General features: G+C 48.6%; 1 protein-coding gene across 6 annotated transcripts in view; it reads left to right on the top strand.

Annotated features, from left to right (window-relative positions):
* The window catches only part of COL6A3 (collagen type VI alpha 3 chain), an 86,337-nt gene that overhangs the window by 46,806 nt on the left and 20,439 nt on the right, over positions 1 to 19,092 (top strand). For 5 of the 6 annotated variants that reach the window (XM_081242745.1, XM_081242744.1, XM_081242743.1 and 2 more), the window contains 23 exons: positions 729 to 821; positions 1,317 to 1,370; positions 2,625 to 2,696; positions 3,837 to 3,863; positions 3,954 to 3,998; positions 4,118 to 4,171; positions 4,631 to 4,693; positions 5,310 to 5,375; positions 5,809 to 5,862; positions 8,065 to 8,100; positions 8,649 to 8,711; positions 9,192 to 9,254; positions 10,577 to 10,639; positions 11,533 to 11,595; positions 13,039 to 13,089; positions 13,280 to 13,315; positions 13,794 to 13,856; positions 14,887 to 14,949; positions 16,225 to 16,257; positions 16,339 to 16,375; positions 16,479 to 16,490; positions 16,588 to 17,081; positions 18,733 to 18,829. In XM_081242745.1, the coding sequence (XP_081098871.1) occupies positions 729 to 821; positions 1,317 to 1,370; positions 2,625 to 2,696; positions 3,837 to 3,863; positions 3,954 to 3,998; positions 4,118 to 4,171; positions 4,631 to 4,693; positions 5,310 to 5,375; positions 5,809 to 5,862; positions 8,065 to 8,100; positions 8,649 to 8,711; positions 9,192 to 9,254; positions 10,577 to 10,639; positions 11,533 to 11,595; positions 13,039 to 13,089; positions 13,280 to 13,315; positions 13,794 to 13,856; positions 14,887 to 14,949; positions 16,225 to 16,257; positions 16,339 to 16,375; positions 16,479 to 16,490; positions 16,588 to 17,081; positions 18,733 to 18,829 (1,702 nt within the window). The remainder of the gene's footprint in view (positions 1 to 728; positions 822 to 1,316; positions 1,371 to 2,624; positions 2,697 to 3,836; positions 3,864 to 3,953; positions 3,999 to 4,117; positions 4,172 to 4,630; positions 4,694 to 5,309; positions 5,376 to 5,808; positions 5,863 to 8,064; positions 8,101 to 8,648; positions 8,712 to 9,191; positions 9,255 to 10,576; positions 10,640 to 11,532; positions 11,596 to 13,038; positions 13,090 to 13,279; positions 13,316 to 13,793; positions 13,857 to 14,886; positions 14,950 to 16,224; positions 16,258 to 16,338; positions 16,376 to 16,478; positions 16,491 to 16,587; positions 17,082 to 18,732; positions 18,830 to 19,092) is intronic. The other variant, XM_081242741.1, reaches the window with a different exon arrangement.

Below are 19,092 nucleotides of genomic sequence, written 5' to 3'. Positions count from 1 at the left end.
CCTCTGACCTTCTTCCCAGGGCTGCAATTTGGATTTTTTTATTGAGTGGAAGGAAGTTGAGTTAATTGACAAACCTAGGACATGGGAGAAAGTGAAAACTCTAGGAAATTCACAGCAAGAAAAGGCATTGACCATCATGAGTTTAGCAGGTAGAAATGTACTTGGGGTGTGCGCTTTCCCGCATAAGGCCAGGGGCTGGGATGGGAGGGAATGTCCAGGGTGTCTGATGGGCGCTGGAGTCATTGGTGACTGGCGGCGCGGTGCTTATGGCTCAGAGGCAGGGATCCCGCCCCGCAGCTGCTCCCAGGCCTCCTCCAGGCTGGCGCCATGTTCCGTGACTCTGACCAGGGTTCTGGGGAAGGGCATATGGTCTCTGCTCTGAAACCACCTTCCATCCTGGCTGTCTGCAATGGTTTGTCAGGTTTTGCTTTCTGGAGCTTAAAAATATGTAAGCTATGCTTAACATCTGAAGCTTGAATATCTATGTTGGAAACTTCTAGAAATAAGGCCCAGCCTGAGGTGGCATTGTGAATAAGATGCATTATCTTTGGTGGTTCTTCAGAGTCCATTTGTGACACGGTATTATCCACCAATGGCTAAGCCTTCAAGGGAGTGCCATAGGAGGTGACTTTATCTCTTGCTGTGGATGCCACGGTCCTCAGACGGCACATTTATGCCTTTTTTCTAGACATTTATTGAGATCTGAACTTCGTTTTTTGTCTTGGTAGGACAACATTGCCGAGAAAGCCTGCTGTGGGGTTCCCTGCAAATGCTCTGGACAAAGAGGAGACCGAGGGCCCATTGGCAGCATTGGGCCAAAGGTATGGTGGTTTTACCCTTTTCTTACGCCTGAGACTAGATTTCAGAGCCGTCATTACTTTGGCTGGGGAATTTCTCTGCTATGATGGTGGGGAGATGGAAAAGGGAGGAGAAGGAACTAGCTGTGCTGTAGGACAGATCTGAGGTGCAGACCTTGTCCCTGTGTCTGCTCCCTCCTCCCTTTCCACTGGGTTCTTTTATGCACTGGTTCTTCATTTTATAAAATTATGTTAAGACCAGTGGCATCATTGACTGGCAGCCTCACTAGGACGGCCAGCAGGGATTCTTCACATTTGCCTCTAAGTTATAGGAAGTGCACAGGATTTCTTGGTAGATCAAGAGCCTTAAAGATCCTGATAATAATGAGTAGGAAAAAGTCATGTTCCAGGGACCCCGAAAGCACCGCTCTACCAAATGAAGGGGGGTGAAGAGATGCTTAAATAGGAAACAGAGAAAACCACAGCATTTAACCAAGGAAACGATTTACTTTGTTCTAGGGTATTCCTGGAGAAGATGGCTATCGAGGTTATCCTGGTGACGAGGGTGGACCTGTAAGTAAAGGTTGTTTTATTCCTTAAATCTTTATTCCTCCTTGTTCTTTACACGTTGGGATTGAATGGTGGGCTTCCTCACCTGTTCTGTTTCCAGTCTTTTCCACCAGAAAAAAATTACTTTCTAACTTTCTTAACAACTTGACTCAGATTTCTACACTACGGAAACTAGTCTGAGAATCTGAGGATGACAAATGTGGGTAGGAAGTGCAGGTTTTTACGTGTTCCGTCTCAGAGGGAGGGACTAAATGGCTTCTGAGACAGAGGACCCCTGAGGATGGCAAACCCAGCATCTACCAGATTCAGACATCCAGGCAGAGCTGAGAGGCAGCTGGAGCCGGAGGTGCAGGGGAAACCCAGTCAGGATTTTAGCGGTGACGCCCTTTGAGGGCAGCCTCCCAGAGGGCGGTTGCTGGTATGAGTTATCAGTCACCAAGGGGTCCATTTGCCGGTGGGTAGAGCCTGAAGCAGGGCCTTCGGGAAGCAGGATCCTGCCCAGAATTGGTTTGAGAACTTCTGAGACACTAAAACAAGGCCCAGCCCTGGGGTGGGGAGAGAGGACCCCAGTGGAAGGAGTTGAAGCCACCAATAACCCGTTCAGCAGTGCCGGGTGTCAGGGCTGAGCCTGGGCCCCACTGGAAAGCTGGGAGCCCAGGACCATGGCCAGCCCTGGGATGGGGAGAGAGGGCCCCAGGGGGAAGAGTTGAAGCCCCCAAGGTCCCGTCCGGCAGTGCCGGGTGTCAGGGCTGGGCCTGGACCCCATAGAAGAGCTGGGAACCCAGGACCATGGCCAGCCCTGGGATGGGGAGAGAGGACCCCAGGGGGAGGAGTTGAAGCCCCCAGGGTCTCGTCCAGCAGTGCCGGGTGTCAGGGCTGGGTCCGGACCCACTGGAGAGCTGGGAGCCCAGGACCATATGGAGAAGCAGCCAGCCTGAGGGTTCTCCACGGGCCCAGCCCCCACCCAGACCCAGTACCCTGAGGCCTGCTTATCCTCCGCCCACCAGGAGGTGCCCTCTGTGCTGCAGACACTCCCAGACCCCACTCCTTCCAGGGGAGGGAACTGCAGGTTCAAGGCCCTGTGCAGAGGTTGGCCTGCGGGGGCCGCGGGCGGGGATGCTGGAGGCCCTGCCTGGCTCATCAGCCCGCCAGCCAGTGGACAGCTTCCTAATGCACGCCTTTCGCAGGGCTCCCTACTCAGTGGAGACACGTGACAAGAAGCTCCAACTTGCAAAATGCCTCTGTTTCTCCTGACAGGGTGAGCGCGGCCCACCTGGTGTGAACGGCACTCAAGGTTTCCAGGGCTGCCCCGGGCAGAGGGGCATAAAGGTACAGTGACCCCCATGTGTGGGGAGGGGACCATGGCACCAGGCCCCAGCGGGGAGAGGGCGGTCGGGGGTGCGTGCAGAAGGGGGACACTTTCTCCAGTGCCTCCTGGGGAAGGAAGATGCCTGCCCCGGCTTCTCTGCTCAGCGCTGGCAGCCAGTGGCCTCTCACAGAGGCAGCCCAGGGTCTGGCGGTTTCAGGAATGCACTCCATGCCAGGAAGGGAGCCTGAGGTTGGAGGAACAGTTTCGTATGGCAATGGGAAGCAGGACACACTGATGAGGACAGACAGAACGTGGGCCAGGGCAGAGAGAAGGCCGGTGCCCGGCAGCTTCAGCCCCTGGACTGGGAGGAGTGAGGGAAGTGGAGGGGGGCAGAGACAGAGGGAAAGGACTCATGTGCTGGAAGGTTCTGTGTGTGAAATACTTGGAGTCAAGGGCTGATGAACTTTCTCCTCAATTTGCTGCAGTTTGAGAGACAGGCCACTGCAATGTTATAAAGGGGCCTCCTCGGAACCCCTGTCCCTGGCCTTCAGGGCCCAGCCCTCCTGCCCAGAGAGCCAACACTACCCAAGTGCTCAGGTCCAGGCAAGTTAGTTTTATGATCCCCTCATGATAGAGAGAGAGCTAGCCAAACAGATGAATCTCTAACACTGAATTTTCAGACACTGACTTTTTTTAAGTATAAATTTATTTTATTGATTTTAATTTTGGCTGTGTTGGGTTTTTGCTGCTGTGCGCGGGCTTTTCTCTTGTTGTGGATCGTGGGGCTACTCTTCGATGCAGGGCGCGGGCTTCTCACTGCAGTGGTTTCTCTTGTTGCAGAGCACGGGCTCTAGGCACGCATGCTTCAGTAGTTGTGGCACACAGGCTCAGTAGCTGTGGCTCACAGGCTCCAGAGCACAGGCTCAGTAGTTGTGGTGCACGGGCTTAGTTGCTCCGTGGCATGTGGGATCTTCCTGGACCGGGGATCGAACCCGTGTCCCCTACATTGGCAGGAAGATTCTTAACCAGTGAGCCAGAGGGAAGCCCCAGACACTGACTTTTAAGTTGGGAATGGGGAGAGGGGAGCCCTTAGCCTATTCTAGCCTATTCTATTCAGCCTCCGGGAAGGAGCTAATGTTTCCTCTTCCCTTCCCTTTTAGGGCTCTCGTGGATTCCCAGGAGAGAAGGTACTTAAGCTTGCTTTTCTTTTTATATTTAAAACTTTCCCAGTGTTTTGCCATATTTCACACTCACCTGTGTGTCTTGTCCCCTCACAGGGTGAATTAGGAGAAATTGGACTGGATGGTCTTGACGGTGAAGATGTAAGTGATTTTACACTCTAAGTGCAAATTGCTTTTGGTCCTGAAGATTACAGTGACTAACACCTCAGTCTGTGGTAGAAATTATGCCAGGAATGACATTTTATCATTGTCTTTGGCAGGGAGACAAAGGATTGCCTGGTATTTCTGGAGAGAAAGGGAATCCAGGAAGAAGGGTAAGTATATTCCTGCAGTGTTACTGTCATGGAAAAACTATGAACATTTCACTTAGGGATTATTTCTTTTACTTGTGTATGTTAAGACCGCTTCCTCCAGGCAGCCTTCCCTGACCTCCTCCTGGGGTGTGCATCCTTGGCATCGCCTATGTCCGTTGTCAGCTGTGACATATTTACATTATATTTTCTGGTTTGGAGAGTATGTCCCATTGGGCAAGGACTGAGTGTGTTTTGTTGAAATAAATCCCCAGCGCCTGGCACAGAGTGGGTCCCCAATAAATACTTGTGGGTTACCTGAAGTATCTGGAAATAATTTTACCTTCATGGCAAATGAGTAAATGGTAAATGCTGAAACACTGTTCTTTTTAAGATTTGTGATTGGAAGAATGCAATTTTGAGAGTGAGATAAATTTGTGAAACTCATCTAATTCTCAGTCTCTGCTTGTGGTTTTTATTTAGGGTGACAAAGGACCCAAAGGAGACAAAGGAGAAAGAGGGGATGTTGGGATCAGAGGTGACTCGGTAAGGGGAAATGCTTGTCACCGATTTGAGACTTGAGTCCGGGGAAGGAGTTTGTGGGGAGAAGTGGGTTGAAAGGAAGAATTTTACTCTTGAAATTGCTTTAAAACGTGTTGGCAAAATATGTGGTTTGCCCTTTTCTTAGCATTTTGGGGTGGCTGGAGATGTCTTTGCTCTCTTGATGCAAAGATAAGTCTTTGCAAAGCCTATTATGTGAAGACCCGAGAAATTTCCCTAAAATGTGGTCTCAGGACACTTTAAGTTCACTTTAGGAAAAGGGAAGAGTTTGCAGTTTTTCTTGCTTTATGGGTCTATAAAACCTGTCAACAAGTGACCATCGCTGGGCCAGCCTCTTCTGGTCCAGACCAGGACAAGGCAAGAGTGAGCCTGGCCACCATCCTCCCGGGGGGAGGAAGAGCCATCTCCCCCCCCTGTTTGGGGCTCAGAGTGATTACTGACCCCACGGCAGGCTCTATCAGGGTGAGATGGGCGTTATCTGGATGGGATGTGGCCAAAGCAGCTGGCATTCAGACCACCACTAATATTCTCCTGGTCACTGACCCAGCAGCAGTGGCTTTCCCTGCACACGTGGCTTATTCCCGACCTGTTCTCTTTTCAGGGTAACTCAGGACAGGACAGCCAGCAGAGAGGACCCAAAGGAGAAACCGGAGACATCGGCCCCATGGTACAGCACTCTGTGTACCTAGACTGCCCCTGTGCCGAGAGCCCGAGAAACTAAACTCAAGCTGGTTCACTGCCAGCCCCGGAGGCCACGACGTGGTCTTTAGGCTGTGGGTGTACAAGGCTGAGGTTGGGAGCAGAAAGCCCCAGGAAGCCAGTGTGCACACTCGCAAAGGGGTCTCCAAGAGGAACAGAAACAGCCCCTCCCAAGAGGGGCTTCCTCTCGGCAGAGTTGTGCCCCATAGATATTTCCAGAAAGTGCTCATCAAAACTAAGCTTTGTGGGGGACAGAGTGAACCTGGGTCTAAGGCACCCCCAGAGTGTGCGACTGGCCCTGTGTGTATCCATTCCTTTTCCCCAGCGTCTTGTGCGATATTTGAGTTACAAGTTCTTCTTTGCAGATGAGAATCTTACGTTAATTTTCTTTTCCATGACAGGGTCTCCCTGGGACAGATGGGGTGTCTGGCGGGCCTGGAGAACCCGGGAAAAGCGTGAGTGCCTCTTGGGGTTTGCGGGGGCTCTGTGGTGATATTTACTGAACTCTGCTAGACACTCTTTGGGGCAGAGCTGCTCAGCAACTTTTTATTTAGGGAATTTAAGGCGATTTCGGAAACCACTGTCCCCCGTGTGTTGCTACTTCTGCAGACCCTTCATTCTGATCATTCACTCTGGACGCCCTCAGCCCGCTTCCCTCCCCTTCCAAAACATACTGAACAGACACTTTTAAAAGTAATATCTTTGCTGCTTTCGAATATTTGGCTGGGCTTTATCCCACTGAATGTTTAAAAAAATCTAAACAGAAACACAAATACAGAGGGAGTGAGGGGATAAAGGGCGGGGAGGCTGATGGGGTGTATATTTGTTTTGTTTGATAGTTGTTTTTCTCGTACTGCTGTAACTCCAGCAGTGAAACCAGAGTCAATTTTCTAGTGAATTGCATCTCGCAATTGCTTGTTCAAGACGTTTCAGAAATGCCTGTTGTAGACTGCTCAGTGCATGCCTCGTCTTTGACTCTTGTTGAAGAATTGCTGAAGCCAAAGGGAGATGAATGATCTTTGGGAAGCTGTTTGAGTGCTTCCAGGGCCCAGGGTTACAAAGAGCTCAGACCTCCTAGCTGGGAGAAGATGTATCTGGAAGTCTGTAAATTCTCACGGCTAGTTCAGGGCGCTGGTGGGTGCCTGAGAAAGGTGTCTGCTCAGCATCTGGCTGGGGATGGGGGCCAGATCGGGGCCCCCTCAACCCTTTTCCCCGTGGCAGTCACATGGTTAGGGGTCCGCAGTGGACGATCAGAGGGTGTGTGCTGACAAGGGCTTGGAAAAGAAACGACTCTCGGCCCTAGGCAAATGGTATACTATGGGCATAACCTTGCTTTGAAAATTCAGAAGAAAACTTAAATTTTGAAAATGCTACCTTAAAAGCTTTTGAGTATTATCTTTGAATAATGCTGTTGATTTCTACAATGAAAAAAAAACCATGAAGAAACACTCCATTGTTATAATGTGCTAAACAGCTTAGTTCGTGAGTACAGCCAAAGCTTGTTTCCATGAAGAGACTTAAAATACAGTCAAGCATACAGTTCATGTTAATTCTATGCACAGGGTGTCAGTTTGGGTTTGAAATCAGTGCGGTCAAGTTAGGGCTGTCTTCCCTTAGGACACATCACTAAGCCAGGCTCACGCTCAGATGAAAGGCATCCTTCCCCTGGGCTACCTCACTCCTCACGTGGCCTGAGCACAGGTGGCCCCTGGTCATACTCGGTGAGGTCCCCTTTGGAAGTGGCAGGCAGATTGCTACTCTGTGGAGAGTGGCCTGGCCGCGCCCCTCCCCCTCTTGTCCATATGTCATCCCTGGAAGGAGGCCAAGGGCTTCCATGAAAGAAGCTGCCATTACAGTGAATCAGGGCAGAATGGTGGCCCCAGAAGATCATGGGGCTTGTTCACTGGGAGAAGAGAAGGTGGTTCTTGGGTCGATGCAGAAGATAGAGGCCAAGCCTGTAACAGGCTGGTGCGTCACAGGCTCCAGAATTCAACCCCTAACCTTGCAAAGATATAGCCAGGATGGATTCCCACCCCAAACCTTTCCAGTGAAGACGAAGCCATCTTGAGGTGGGAATTAATGGATTGCTTAAGAGCGAGCCCACGTTTATTTGAACTAAGGGTCACTTCTGGAGCATCGGGGAAGATGTTGCCAAGTCATGAGCCCAAACCAAGTGCAGCCGGGCTTTTAGGTTCACATACGCCCACGCTGAATACTTTACTTAACCGAGTGTGTGTTATATTTGGCTGGGACAGTGTGGAGAGTCTGGGACTCCCTTCCATTATAATTAACGTCTTACCTCTCCCTCCAGTTAGGAAAATGGAAGAAAAATAGACAGGTCGACCTTCCTGTTTCACATTCCTTACTTGAAACTGTCTGGGGCCATGCAGCCCGAGGGGTCCTTACTTTGGTTGGCAGGTCTGAAGTCATCCTCAGACCGTCCATGTGGATGATTGACAAGGGCAGCGTGGAAGAAAACCTTTGCCGAGGGGAGGGCGGGAGAAAAGGTGTCCCTTCATGGGAGTTTCTTCTGGGCTGGGTAGGCACAGTGTCTGGGGCCCAGAGGGTGTCATGAAGGTGCGGGTTAAGTCCCAGGGAGCCCGGCCTCCCCCAGCCTCCCTGCCTCCCTTTCACTGTTTGTGTGATTTCTTCCTCAGGGCGGCTTTGGCCGAAGGGGACCAGCAGGGGCTAAGGTAAGCCTCAAAGTCACCATCTCTTTGCTGTCATCACAACGTCAGTCACTGTGTGCTCTCGGGAGAGGGTCCCCACCCCACCCGCAAGTTAAAAATTACTCTCTCCTTCGCAATCAAAGCTTGTAGCTCCCATCTTTTCTACCATCTCCTTAAATGTAGCCTCTTCTGTAAGACTTACAAAAACGATGATGGCAGTGGAAGTGATTAACAAAATGAAAGTGACGGTGGGGAGGGGAGAAGGGAAGGGAGATGACTGGGGAGGCAGCGTCCTGGGGGCCTCTTGCCCGCGATGTGCCCACTTACCTGGTCATCAGCAAGCCACATGTCTTGGTGGCTCTGTCCTCCCACCTGTGCAAGACAGGTTTGGGTCCAAAAGAGCTTCATGTCGTGAAGTCATCTTGAGGAAAGGGTGAGGGAAGAGTGCGAATCGATCCTAAGAGGGCAAAGTGCCTCCAAGTATTGAATGTGACTGTCTCCCTGCACCTCTGTGCAGATGAGACTGTAGAACAGAGGGCTGACCCTTCCCTACATCTTCTCTTGTTTCAAAGGGCAACAAGGGCGGTCCCGGCCAGCCGGGCTCTGTGGGAGAGCAGGGGACCAGAGGTGCACAGGTCAGTACCCCCAGTGTGGTTATGTTCCCAGATGCCCTACCACTTTTTAAAACTTGAGGTGACCATGGCTTTCACAAAATTGAGCACAAAATTAATCTCTTAAGGTGACGTTTAGCACATCCCCAATGTTGCACGACTAACATCTCTATCTAGTTTTGAAATATTTTCATCGTCCCCCAGAGGAGACCCTGTACCCATTAGGCAATCATGCCCCTCCCCCAGCTCCTGACAACCAACTAACTTCCTTTCTGTCTTTGTGGATTTGCATATTCTGGACCTTTCATATGAATGGAATCGTTGAATAGGTTTTGTGTCTGGCTTTTTCACTCAGCACCATGTTTTTGAGGTTTATCTATGCTGTAGCTGGTGTCAGTGTTTTGCTCCTTTCCATGGTGGAGTGATATTCCGTTGTGTGGACATTATGGCAGTCATGGTGTGTCACCTCCACATGGCACTTACGTTGGCATTTTACTTTTTCAGGGTCCTCCTGGTCCCACCGGCCCTCCAGGCCTGATCGGTGAACAAGGCATTCTTGGACCTCGGGTAAGTCTGTCTTGATCCCACCCTTCTCTTCAGCTAAATGGATAGCATGTTGCCCCAGCAGGCTGAGAGTTCCATGTTTCATGAAGGGTGGAACAGGAGACAGACCCCTCAGCCCGACTCTTTGGCAGCACAGACCTGGGGCCAACCTCAGTCCTCGGAGCAACTGGCTCATTCACCCTGAGGAAGTTAGAGGGGGTTTTTCTTGATGCTCCAGGGGCTAAGTCCCAATGCTGCCCCTTCCAAACATAGGCCACCTGGGAGGTGAGCAAAGGAAGGAGGGGCCTCATTGCAGAAGTCTTAGGGTGGATCTGCAGGAAATCAGATGAATCGACCAAAATTCTCAGATGACTCTGTATTATTTCATATTTGGCCCCTGGAAATTGCCCCTGTGGTTTGGTATTTGTGTAAGGAGTTCCCCGTCCTCAAGTTTGACATGGAAGATGTTCCTTAAACTTGCTGTCAATGCAAACATCAACATCTATCTTGGCTGTTATTGATGATGAGCAGAAACATGGTGTAGCTGAGCTAGGACTGGGTGCCCATACTCTGGTGTCCCTTGGGTCTACTAGGAACAGGGAGCCATCTTATAATGTGTTACAGAAATTAGTAATGACTAATAAACTGGCAATGAACTGGCCCGAGGCTACATAAACACGCAAAAATGTTTTACAGGGGAAGTAGGAACTTTGTGAGAGACCCTATTTGCTTGGAAAGTCCTTCCCAAGTTTGAAATCTGATAAATACCTATTTTGTTTTAAATATTTATTTAAGCTCTGATTAGTCAAGAATTTAAGATGGTGCAGAGGTGAGTTGAAGCTCTTCAAATAGTTAACAGTACAAACAGCTGCCACCATCTGGATTTGCCGCATCTGTCAGGGTCATTTCTGGGCTCTGTAGGCTGCACTGCATTTTAAGAGCTATGTTCCTTTGTTAACTTATTCACTCACTCGGTGAGAAAGTGTGTATAGGTTTCCACACCTGTAAAGTCAGGTGCTTGTTGTGGAGGCGTGGAAAGGGAGAGGAGGTAAAGCTACATAAATCGGGTGTTTGTCCCCTAGTCGGTAACTTAGGAGGTGAACGTTAATTACTGAGACGTGTGCACACCTGTGAAAACTGGTCACACTCATATTTTAGGTTTGCACAAGCCACCTCCATGCACGTTTGCACTGGGGTCTCCAGGGCTGAGAGTGGCAGAGAGCTGCAGGATCTGACCTCCACACGGGGCAGCAGGGGGTGGGGTGGGGCTTGCGAGAGGCGGGCTTCCACCGCTTTGGCTTAGAGAGTGAATGTTTCACTGACTCTGTCCTCTCCTCATGCTCCAGGGAAACGGGGGGACCGCAGGTGCTCCTGGAGAACGTGGCAGAACCGGGCCCCTGGGAAGAAAGGTTTGTCTGGAGCTCGTGTTTCCCCAGGCCGGGGCCTGGCCAGACACCATGTCACCGCTCCCTCGTTTGACAGTCTGTCCAGCTGCTTGGTTTGCATATCCTGTCTCCTCCCCTCTGGTCTTTTCCACCAGGCCTCCCCTGTTGACAGTGGCTGGGCCAGTGGGATCACTGTCCCCACCTTAAGGGCACCCATGAGCTGTGTGCAGTGGGTTGGCCTGCATTCTCATAACCAGAACTGCCAGCCGCTGCTGAACTGCCCTATCTTTTCGAGCACAGGCTTGTGAGGACAGCTCAGCATCCTCAGGGCCCTTGGAGCACATCAGCAGCCTAGGACCACTTCCGTATTGCACTGAATATTCTCCAGATATTGACACTGTGCACAGCAGCCCCGCTGGCCACGTGCAGCTAATCCAAGGGTCCCAGAGCCCAGCTGCTTTGGATAACAGCAGCTTGCTATATGCAGGCTGCCTTTCTATGAGCCTTGAGAACAACGACTATTCATCATAGCCAGTCTGAGAGGCAGCATTTTCTCGGGGAAAGCAGTGTGTTCACATGACTCCAGCCTTTTTGCCTCTCTGCCCCTCGTGGGGCCACACTGGCTTTCACTGCTGATTCCACGCCTTCCTCTTTCCCGTCTCTCTCTCCTCCCTGTTGGCACGTCCCCGTGCCATGAAGATGAAAAGAACAAACACAAGCCTTCCTGGATTCTCTTCCAGGAGTCCGCACGTGGACGTTGAAATTTAAAAAATCATTAACATCAAAATCTAAAAGGTGAAGTTAGCAGCTTGTGGCAACCCTACCGATGATGTCACCCAGAACAAGGGCAGGGCTTGGAATCACATTTTAAATAGTCCCAGACCCACAGGTGTCTCAGCCCTGTTTCTTATGTCTAGGGTGAGCCCGGAGATCCAGGACCCAAGGGAAGCATCGGGAACCGAGGCCCTCGTGGGGAGACGGTAAGATCAACACGTGCACGGGGCCCAGGCTGCCACTGACTCCGCTGAGATGCTCAGGAAGCAGGGAGATGTGGCCTTGTGCTGGGCTGGCCTTTGTCATTGCAACTTGCGTTGGTTCCACAAAGAGACAGCTTGATAGCTGCTTCTTATATTACTGGGGATGTGATTGAAAATAGTGAAACCTGCTGCTTATAAGTTTCAAAATAATTTTTATTTCACTGGAGAGGGAGTGAATAGAGACATTTTTTCTTGATTTCTTTCTGAGAAGTGAATGTGGTGGTTTACTGACCCTTGAACCACCTTCATTTCAGGTCTTGCAAATGCTTTTGGAGCTCAACTAGATGGAGCTTTTCTGCAAAGAAATAAACGTCCTTGGTTTAAAATGGAATGGGCTTTGATAAGATCTCAATTCAGGTTGAAACGGTTTGTGTTGAATGAGACATCCCAGCAATGGAAATTCTAACTTTGAGAATTCGTTTAAAAAAGTTATTTAAAAACACCCTAACTGCTCTCTTGCAATAATGTTGTAACGTACGTTTCTATCCAGGAAAAATAAATCTCGAGTACATTGGGAATTTTTCTGTAAAATGAGTCATTACACCTAAAAACTACACAAGTGGACCAGGTTGATCTGATTCACAATCCCAAAGCTTGAAAATACTTTTCTTGTGTTTGTAATTTCTCTACAGCTAACTGAAATTTTAAAATCCATTGCTATTGCTGTCTCAGAAGCAGAGGGGAAAAAAAAATCAGACTTTAAAATCTACTCAAACCATTCAATGACATCTCTTCCTGATTCTGTTTCTATAAATTTGGGGCAACAGCTCTTTAGCTGTTTAAATTAACTAAGGAGCATGTTCTGTGCATGTTTTAGAGATATTAATGTATATTTCATGCAAATTCTTTGGATTCTTTTGAAATAATCAACAGTGTCCAGTTCGGAAAGCCCCCCAGGAGAGAGTGATAGGGGCACATCTCCGAGTACAGGGAAGTGGGTTTGGGGAAGGAAGGCGGTCTAGAGGCATGACCTGGACGAAGGGAAGGGGCACCGGGGAGAGGGGGGTAAGGGCTGAGCACAGGAGACTCAGGAGGGTGCGAGACTGAGTCCTGCGTTCTTGCTTTGAAGTGGAATCAAGGACTCCTATATGCATAGATCACGGTGGCCTTCAAGAGTCCTATCAACTCTAAGATTCCCTGGTTCTATGCGTCTTTGATTCTACATCCAAATAGCATCTTTACCAATAGCTCGTAGTAGTTCTTTAGTACAGACACGGTCTTGTTTGCACTGGAGGGTGGGATAGGGCTAGGAACTCTTCCTTGAGCTGTACCTTGATCTGGGAACACTCCAGGGACACAAAGACCCACTGCTCAGGGCTTTAGAAAAAGAAGGTCGTGGTGTGCCTGACAGGGGCACCTGCAGTAACACTGTTTTTCCACCCTTAGGGAGATGACGGACGGGATGGAGTTGGCAGTGAGGGACGCAGAGGCAAAAAAGTATGTGTCTGCCGAGATTCTTGAACTTCTGACATGCTGTATTTTTAAAGGATTATCTCTCAAAATTGAATTGTAATGTAGTGAATTTTTTCTCTTGGTGATGCTATGGATATATTTTTTCTGCTTGAGAATAATTTATGTTAGATGACTTTAAGTTGGGACCAAATATTGAGTCATTTATTTTTTATAGGGAGAAAGAGGATTCCCCGGATACCCAGGACCAAAGGTAAATATTCCCCTAGGGGTAAACAGCATCATTGTTTTAGGATGAGTCTGATGTGATCATGGACTGAAGGTCACCCTATCTTGGGTCTAGTCTTCAGTCAGACACTTACGAATCAAGTGACCTTGGGAAAGGCCCACACTTTCCAAGACACTCCCTCATCAGTCACATGGAGATGACAATATGCCCTTGTCATGGTGCTCGTGAGGATTAAATGAAGTGGCACTGCAATAAAATACTTTGTAAACCTTAAGATGCTAGTATAATCTGTATGATGTTATCATTAATGTAACTTCTAAGTCCAAGTTCACTAAGCTTAGACTGAGTCTGCAAATGCCACAGCTGCGCCGGTAACTTGGTGGAAAATCCATCAAAATTAGCCATTTGGCCGCTCTGGGAAGTGTGGTCCAGAGGCCCCCAGGACCCTCTGCTAGACCTGCCTCTCAGAGTTTAATGTGCTGCTTCCTGGCTCTCTTCCCAGGGCAATCCTGGTGAGCCGGGGACAGACGGAGCACTGGGACCCAAAGGCATCAGAGGCCGAAGGGTAAGTTTGCCTGCACCTTCCTGGTAGCAGGTCTGCACACTGAAGACTCCATTGCTTCTTTGAAAGTTAACCTTCTTCGCTTGCAACCTGGCCAGAGGTCGTATGGGGTGGGAGTAGAGGGATCCTGAGCCTTAGACGGATGTACTCAGGACACCCTGCGGCTGTGTCTGTGCTGTCTTCCTTTGGTCATGCTCCCTGTAGAGGGAGGTCTGGAGGGCCCCCTCGTCTAATACGTCTCAAAGGTCACTAGCCCGTGGTCCACTCCTCGCACGGTGCCGGGGGACTCAAGTCTCACAATGACTGACATCAGCAGTCTGCGCAGACATATTTGGTCCTGCCCACCAGACGGTGCGGAGACAGGATTTCATGAGCTGCACGAAGTGCTTACTAGGGTTCCAAGTTCAGGGGTGAGCCAGGCTGAGACCATGTATTCTCTTGCCTCCCCACCATGAAAAGACTCCTCTTTCTTAAGCTACTTTTCATTCTGGATTATTCTCTGTAGTGGATGTTTACTCATCCTTTTAAGATTGCCCTGAGTCTTGAATTAGCAACTTGTGGCCTAAAATCAGGTAAAGGCTTCTAACAGTTATTTTTAGCTTAAAAAATATAGTTAAATTCATTGTAATTATCCTGTTAATTTTCTCAGTGAGGACATTCCAACTAGATCATTTATTACTCATGGTAGAGTTTTAAAACATTGGATTGGTTATCTACATCGAAAAGTGAGCTAATTAATTGTCAGTTACTGCTTTCGTATGCATCCATAGTGGTCTTATTAAAGGTTCTCAGGCAACATCTATCTCACCTTGACCTGCCAGAGAACAGAGTTGTGGGAGATGCACATCAGTTTTGTTAGGGCCACTTGTGCCTATACCTGAATTTTGGAGACACTTAAGGTCTCTTAAAGTGAAAGATTCCTTGTGGTGATGGGGGACATTAAACAAGATCATCTCCACCACCCCTTCCAACTGCAGCAGCTGAGAGTTCTCCATCTTCTGCCACAATTGAGTAATGTTTTTTCTACTTCTAGGGAAATGCGGGACCTCCAGGGATAGCTGGACAGAAGGGAGACCCTGGTTACGCAGGACCATCTGTAAGTACCTACCCATTTCCAATCAAGCTGCCCGAGGGTTGGGTGCCTTACACGTGGTCCTCCTTGAAAACTTTCCACTATCTCTTTTCCTCACAAAAGAGCTGGCTGCATTTTTGTTGTTGTTGTTTGTTTGTTTGTTTGTTTTTTAACCACTTCCCTTCTGATACCACAGTGGAGAAAAGAGCTTTTGAGCTTTAGAGTACCAAGAAAATTTTAAAGCAAGTTTCACATGGAACTCTATAATCTAGGGTGTATCGTAATTTGCCTTTACAATTTCCTGGTGTAGGTTTGCTTGAGGTTTGTGTTGAAGACAAACTAAAGAGAACACATCTGAATACCTCTTGATTGCATCTTGTGGAAGAAGTATAGTATAGACCTCGGTTTGGGGAAGATTCCCTTTGGTCTATAATATCCCCAAGGGAGCTACTGATTTGTGGTTGAAACCCCACTAGTGACCTAGAGCCAGGAGGGCACCTTTCTCCAACCTTTCCATATCCTTCATCATGAATGTCTTTGCATTTCTTGAATTGCTTGAATTTCTTCCTGTACTGTCTCCTGACATTGAAATTGATGAGGTTCACAGAAGAATGGAAAAGGTAACTCAGGAAATGGAAAAATCATCCTTAGAAAGAAAGCTTAGAGGGTTGGATTGGTTGAACCCAGGAGAAGATGGTAGAGTCAGGTGTTTAATCTGGAGAGGAGCCTTTAGCAGGAGGTGGTTAGTCCAGCTGCAGCGGGGGACGGGTGAGCAGGGGCAGCCGGATGGAAGGACGCTGGCCAGCCCACGAGGTGACAGCTTGACCCTCGGTGGCCACACATTGGGATGAGATGCCGAGGGCAGCCATGAGTGTATCCCTGGGGTGGAATCCCGGGATGCTTAGACCTGGAGCCTCAGGGTGGCTAAGTGACTCCTGGGTGTCCCTCCTCTGACAGGATGTAGGAATCCAGCAGGGGAAAGGCAGCTCTCCTCTTGGGAGAAGCAGCGTTTAGACTCAAGTTCAAATGTGTGATTTACGTTGATTTGCAATGAGTATCCTGGATTCCAGGGCGTGGAGCTATTTATCTTACAGGGGAAACACTTCTGTCCTCAAAGTCTCTCCTTTGCTCTTTGAGCGGTTAAATCAAATTTATAGGGAGAGCCTGTAAATGATCAAGGTCAGTCAGGGCCCACCTTGTTCTCTCTGTCATGTGTCTGTGGGCCCCGGGCTGTTCCTTGGCGGGAAGCTCCACAGCCCTCATGTCTGCAAGATCTCAGCCCCCGTCCTTGTTTTGCAGGGTTACAAAGGCAGCAGAGGTGACTCGATGGACGTAAGTTGCATGTGTGCCTCGCGAGCCCTTGCCCCGTGAGCTTTTTCTATCTGTTCTCTTACATCTTCTTTCCTTTTCCAGCAATGTGCCCTTGTCCAGAGCATCAAAGATAAATGTCGTAAGTACACGATTTTCTGCCGTCTGTGCCTCATTTTTATCCTTATGTGTGAAATTCGCACCCGGTGGACCAGGCTTTCACTCTCCTCTCTGTTCTCTTCTAGCTTGCTGCTACGGTAAGTCATTTCAGTAATTGGACTTCCTTCCAAGGAAAGCAGAAGATCCCCTTTCCAGGAAGTAGTTTGTCTGTGAATACCCTCCCCCTTCCCACAGGGCCCCTGGAATGCCCCGTCTTCCCGACGGAGCTGGCCTTCGCCTTGGACACCTCCGAGGGGGTCACCCAGGACACGTTCAGCCGGATGAGGGATGTGGTCCTGAAGATCGTGGACGACCTGACCATCGCCGAGAGCAACTGCCCGCGGGGGGCCCGCGTGGCCGTGGTCACCTACAACAATGAGGTCACCACGGAGATCCGCTTTGCTGACTCCAAGAAGAAGTCTGTTCTCCAGGACAAGATCAAAAACCTTCAGGTGGCTCTGACATCCAAGCAACAGAGTCTGGAAACTGCCATGTCCTTCGTGGCCAGAAACACGTTTAAGCGGGTGCGGAATGGATTCCTGATGAGGAAGGTGGCTGTTTTCTTCAGCAATAAACCCACGAGGGAGTCCCCGCAGCTCAGGGAGGCCGTGCTCAAGCTCTCGGATGCTGGGATCACACCATTGTTCCTCACGAGCCAGGAGGACCGGCAGCTGGTCAACGCCCTGCAGGTCTGTGCTCTGGGCACCTTGACTCTGAGAAGGTGCTTGGGTGCAACTGTACCCTCCCTGATGGGTTTGCACCCCATAGCTTCTAGATGAGGCTGGTCTCACTTGTGAGACTTCCAGAACAGTCTGATAGCTCTGGCACTAGATGGACATCCAAATGCCCATGACTTATTCCCACCAGGTCCCTCTTTGCTTCTTGGATGAGACTCTCCCAAGCTGACCCTGGAGGCCTACAGTCTCCTTGGGAGGTTCTCCAGACATCAGTGAGCCCAACACCCAAGCTGCATCCCTGTTCAAACATTTCTCAGCCAGGCTGGCATCTAACAATGAAACAAGTTATTTAAGCATAGGACAAGGAAGCATTAGCTTCAGCCTATGAAGCAGCTAAGTGTTTCCTTATTCTTTGCTTAAATGACTTGTATAATTGTTATACTAATTGTGTGTGTATATATATATATATATATATATATATATATATATATATATATAAAGATTAATTAGTCAATTAATATTTACTCAATGCTGATTCTGGTTTTGCAGTCCAGGATGGGTGGATGGTGGGCAGGAAGGGACACAGCGGGACCTGGAGTGAGGAGGTCTTGGCTCTAGTATTAGTCCAACCACCAACCAGCTTTAAGCCACCAAGAGTACCATGGCCCTGTCACTTACGCTCTCTGTGTCTCAGATTTCTCACCTGTGACAGAGGCTGGTGGATGAGATGGTCCCTAGCGTCTTCCTTTCCAAACTGGATATTCTACGGTTTTATCACTGCCACGTCAGCAAGAGACAGTTGGGTCACTGGCACCACCTCTTAAGGTTTATTCTGCCAAACTCCAGGCCAATTTGAGAACACAGTATTGGGTTTTCGACTCCGGCTTGGGCTACCAGCCTTACGTTCCTATTAGGGGATCATGTATACATCTCCCCCTGTGAGGGCTGAGTGATCCAGAACCATGCATGTTTCCAAAAAAGCATAGTTTCAGCAAGTTCAAAAAGTCAAATATTCATTCATTTATTCAATTTAATGTTGATGTGCCAGGAGCTGTGATGGGCAGGACATTCTGTGTCTTCTGGAAGTGATTTCATAACTTGCTTTGTTGTTAAATCCCTTTCTGGACCTGGGCCCATGGGAGAGGGACGGAGTGAATATTTGTTAGTTGCTATTATTATTGCTAGATAACAATGACATTTAGGTCCCTGCTATTTGGTAGAGGCTATACCAGGTACTTTACATATATTATCCAATTTAATCTTCCAAATAACTTCATGGGAATTTACCATTATCTCCACTTTGCAGCTAAGGAAACTGAATTCCAGAGAAGTTAAGTAATTGTGCTTCAGGTCCAGCAGGAGTGGGATTTGAACTCTGGTTCATCTCATTGGAAGAAAACCTATGTTTTCCTGTCATAATCAGTGCCTTCCTTCCTAATCCCACTTCCCAAGAAAGAGAAGATATTGATCTAATGGGGGGTTTATTTAATTGATGTTTTTATTAAATAATTATTTAATTTAATTTAATTATTTAATAATTATTTAATTGATGTGTTTATTAAATAATTGTGTTTATTTAATTGATGTGTATTCTTCGGCTACATTTTCAAATGGTAACTTACCCTGTGTACTCCTACTAAGGATTTCCTTTTGTTTAAACCAGATCAATAACACAGCGGTGGGTCATGCCCTTGTCCTACCAGCTAGCGGAGACCTCACGGACTTCTTGACGAAAGTCCTGACTTGTCACGTTTGCTTGGGTAAGGTACTTCTCTAAGAGAAAAAAATCTGTCTGGCTGCAATTGCGAAACACACTATCCACAGAGGGACATTTGAGTGAATAATCATCATCTGTACAAAGAGCTTGAGTTAAATGAAGATTCACATAGCCTTGTATTTACCAGTGTATATGCTGCATAAGTAGTTTCCATGCTTAAAGCCAACTGCCCCCAAACAGAGCCTCTCTTTGTTAAGAGAATGATTAGTTCTATAGGTACAAAGGAGGAAGTGGGCTCTGCTTATA

Source organism: Mesoplodon bidens (genome assembly GCF_964165515.1).
Source record: "Mesoplodon bidens genome assembly, chromosome: 8".
In the NCBI taxonomy this organism is placed as follows: Eukaryota; Metazoa; Chordata; class Mammalia; order Artiodactyla; family Ziphiidae; genus Mesoplodon; species Mesoplodon bidens.
Note: the sequence above shows the minus strand (reverse complement) of the source record. Positions and strands in the feature narration are given on the sequence as shown.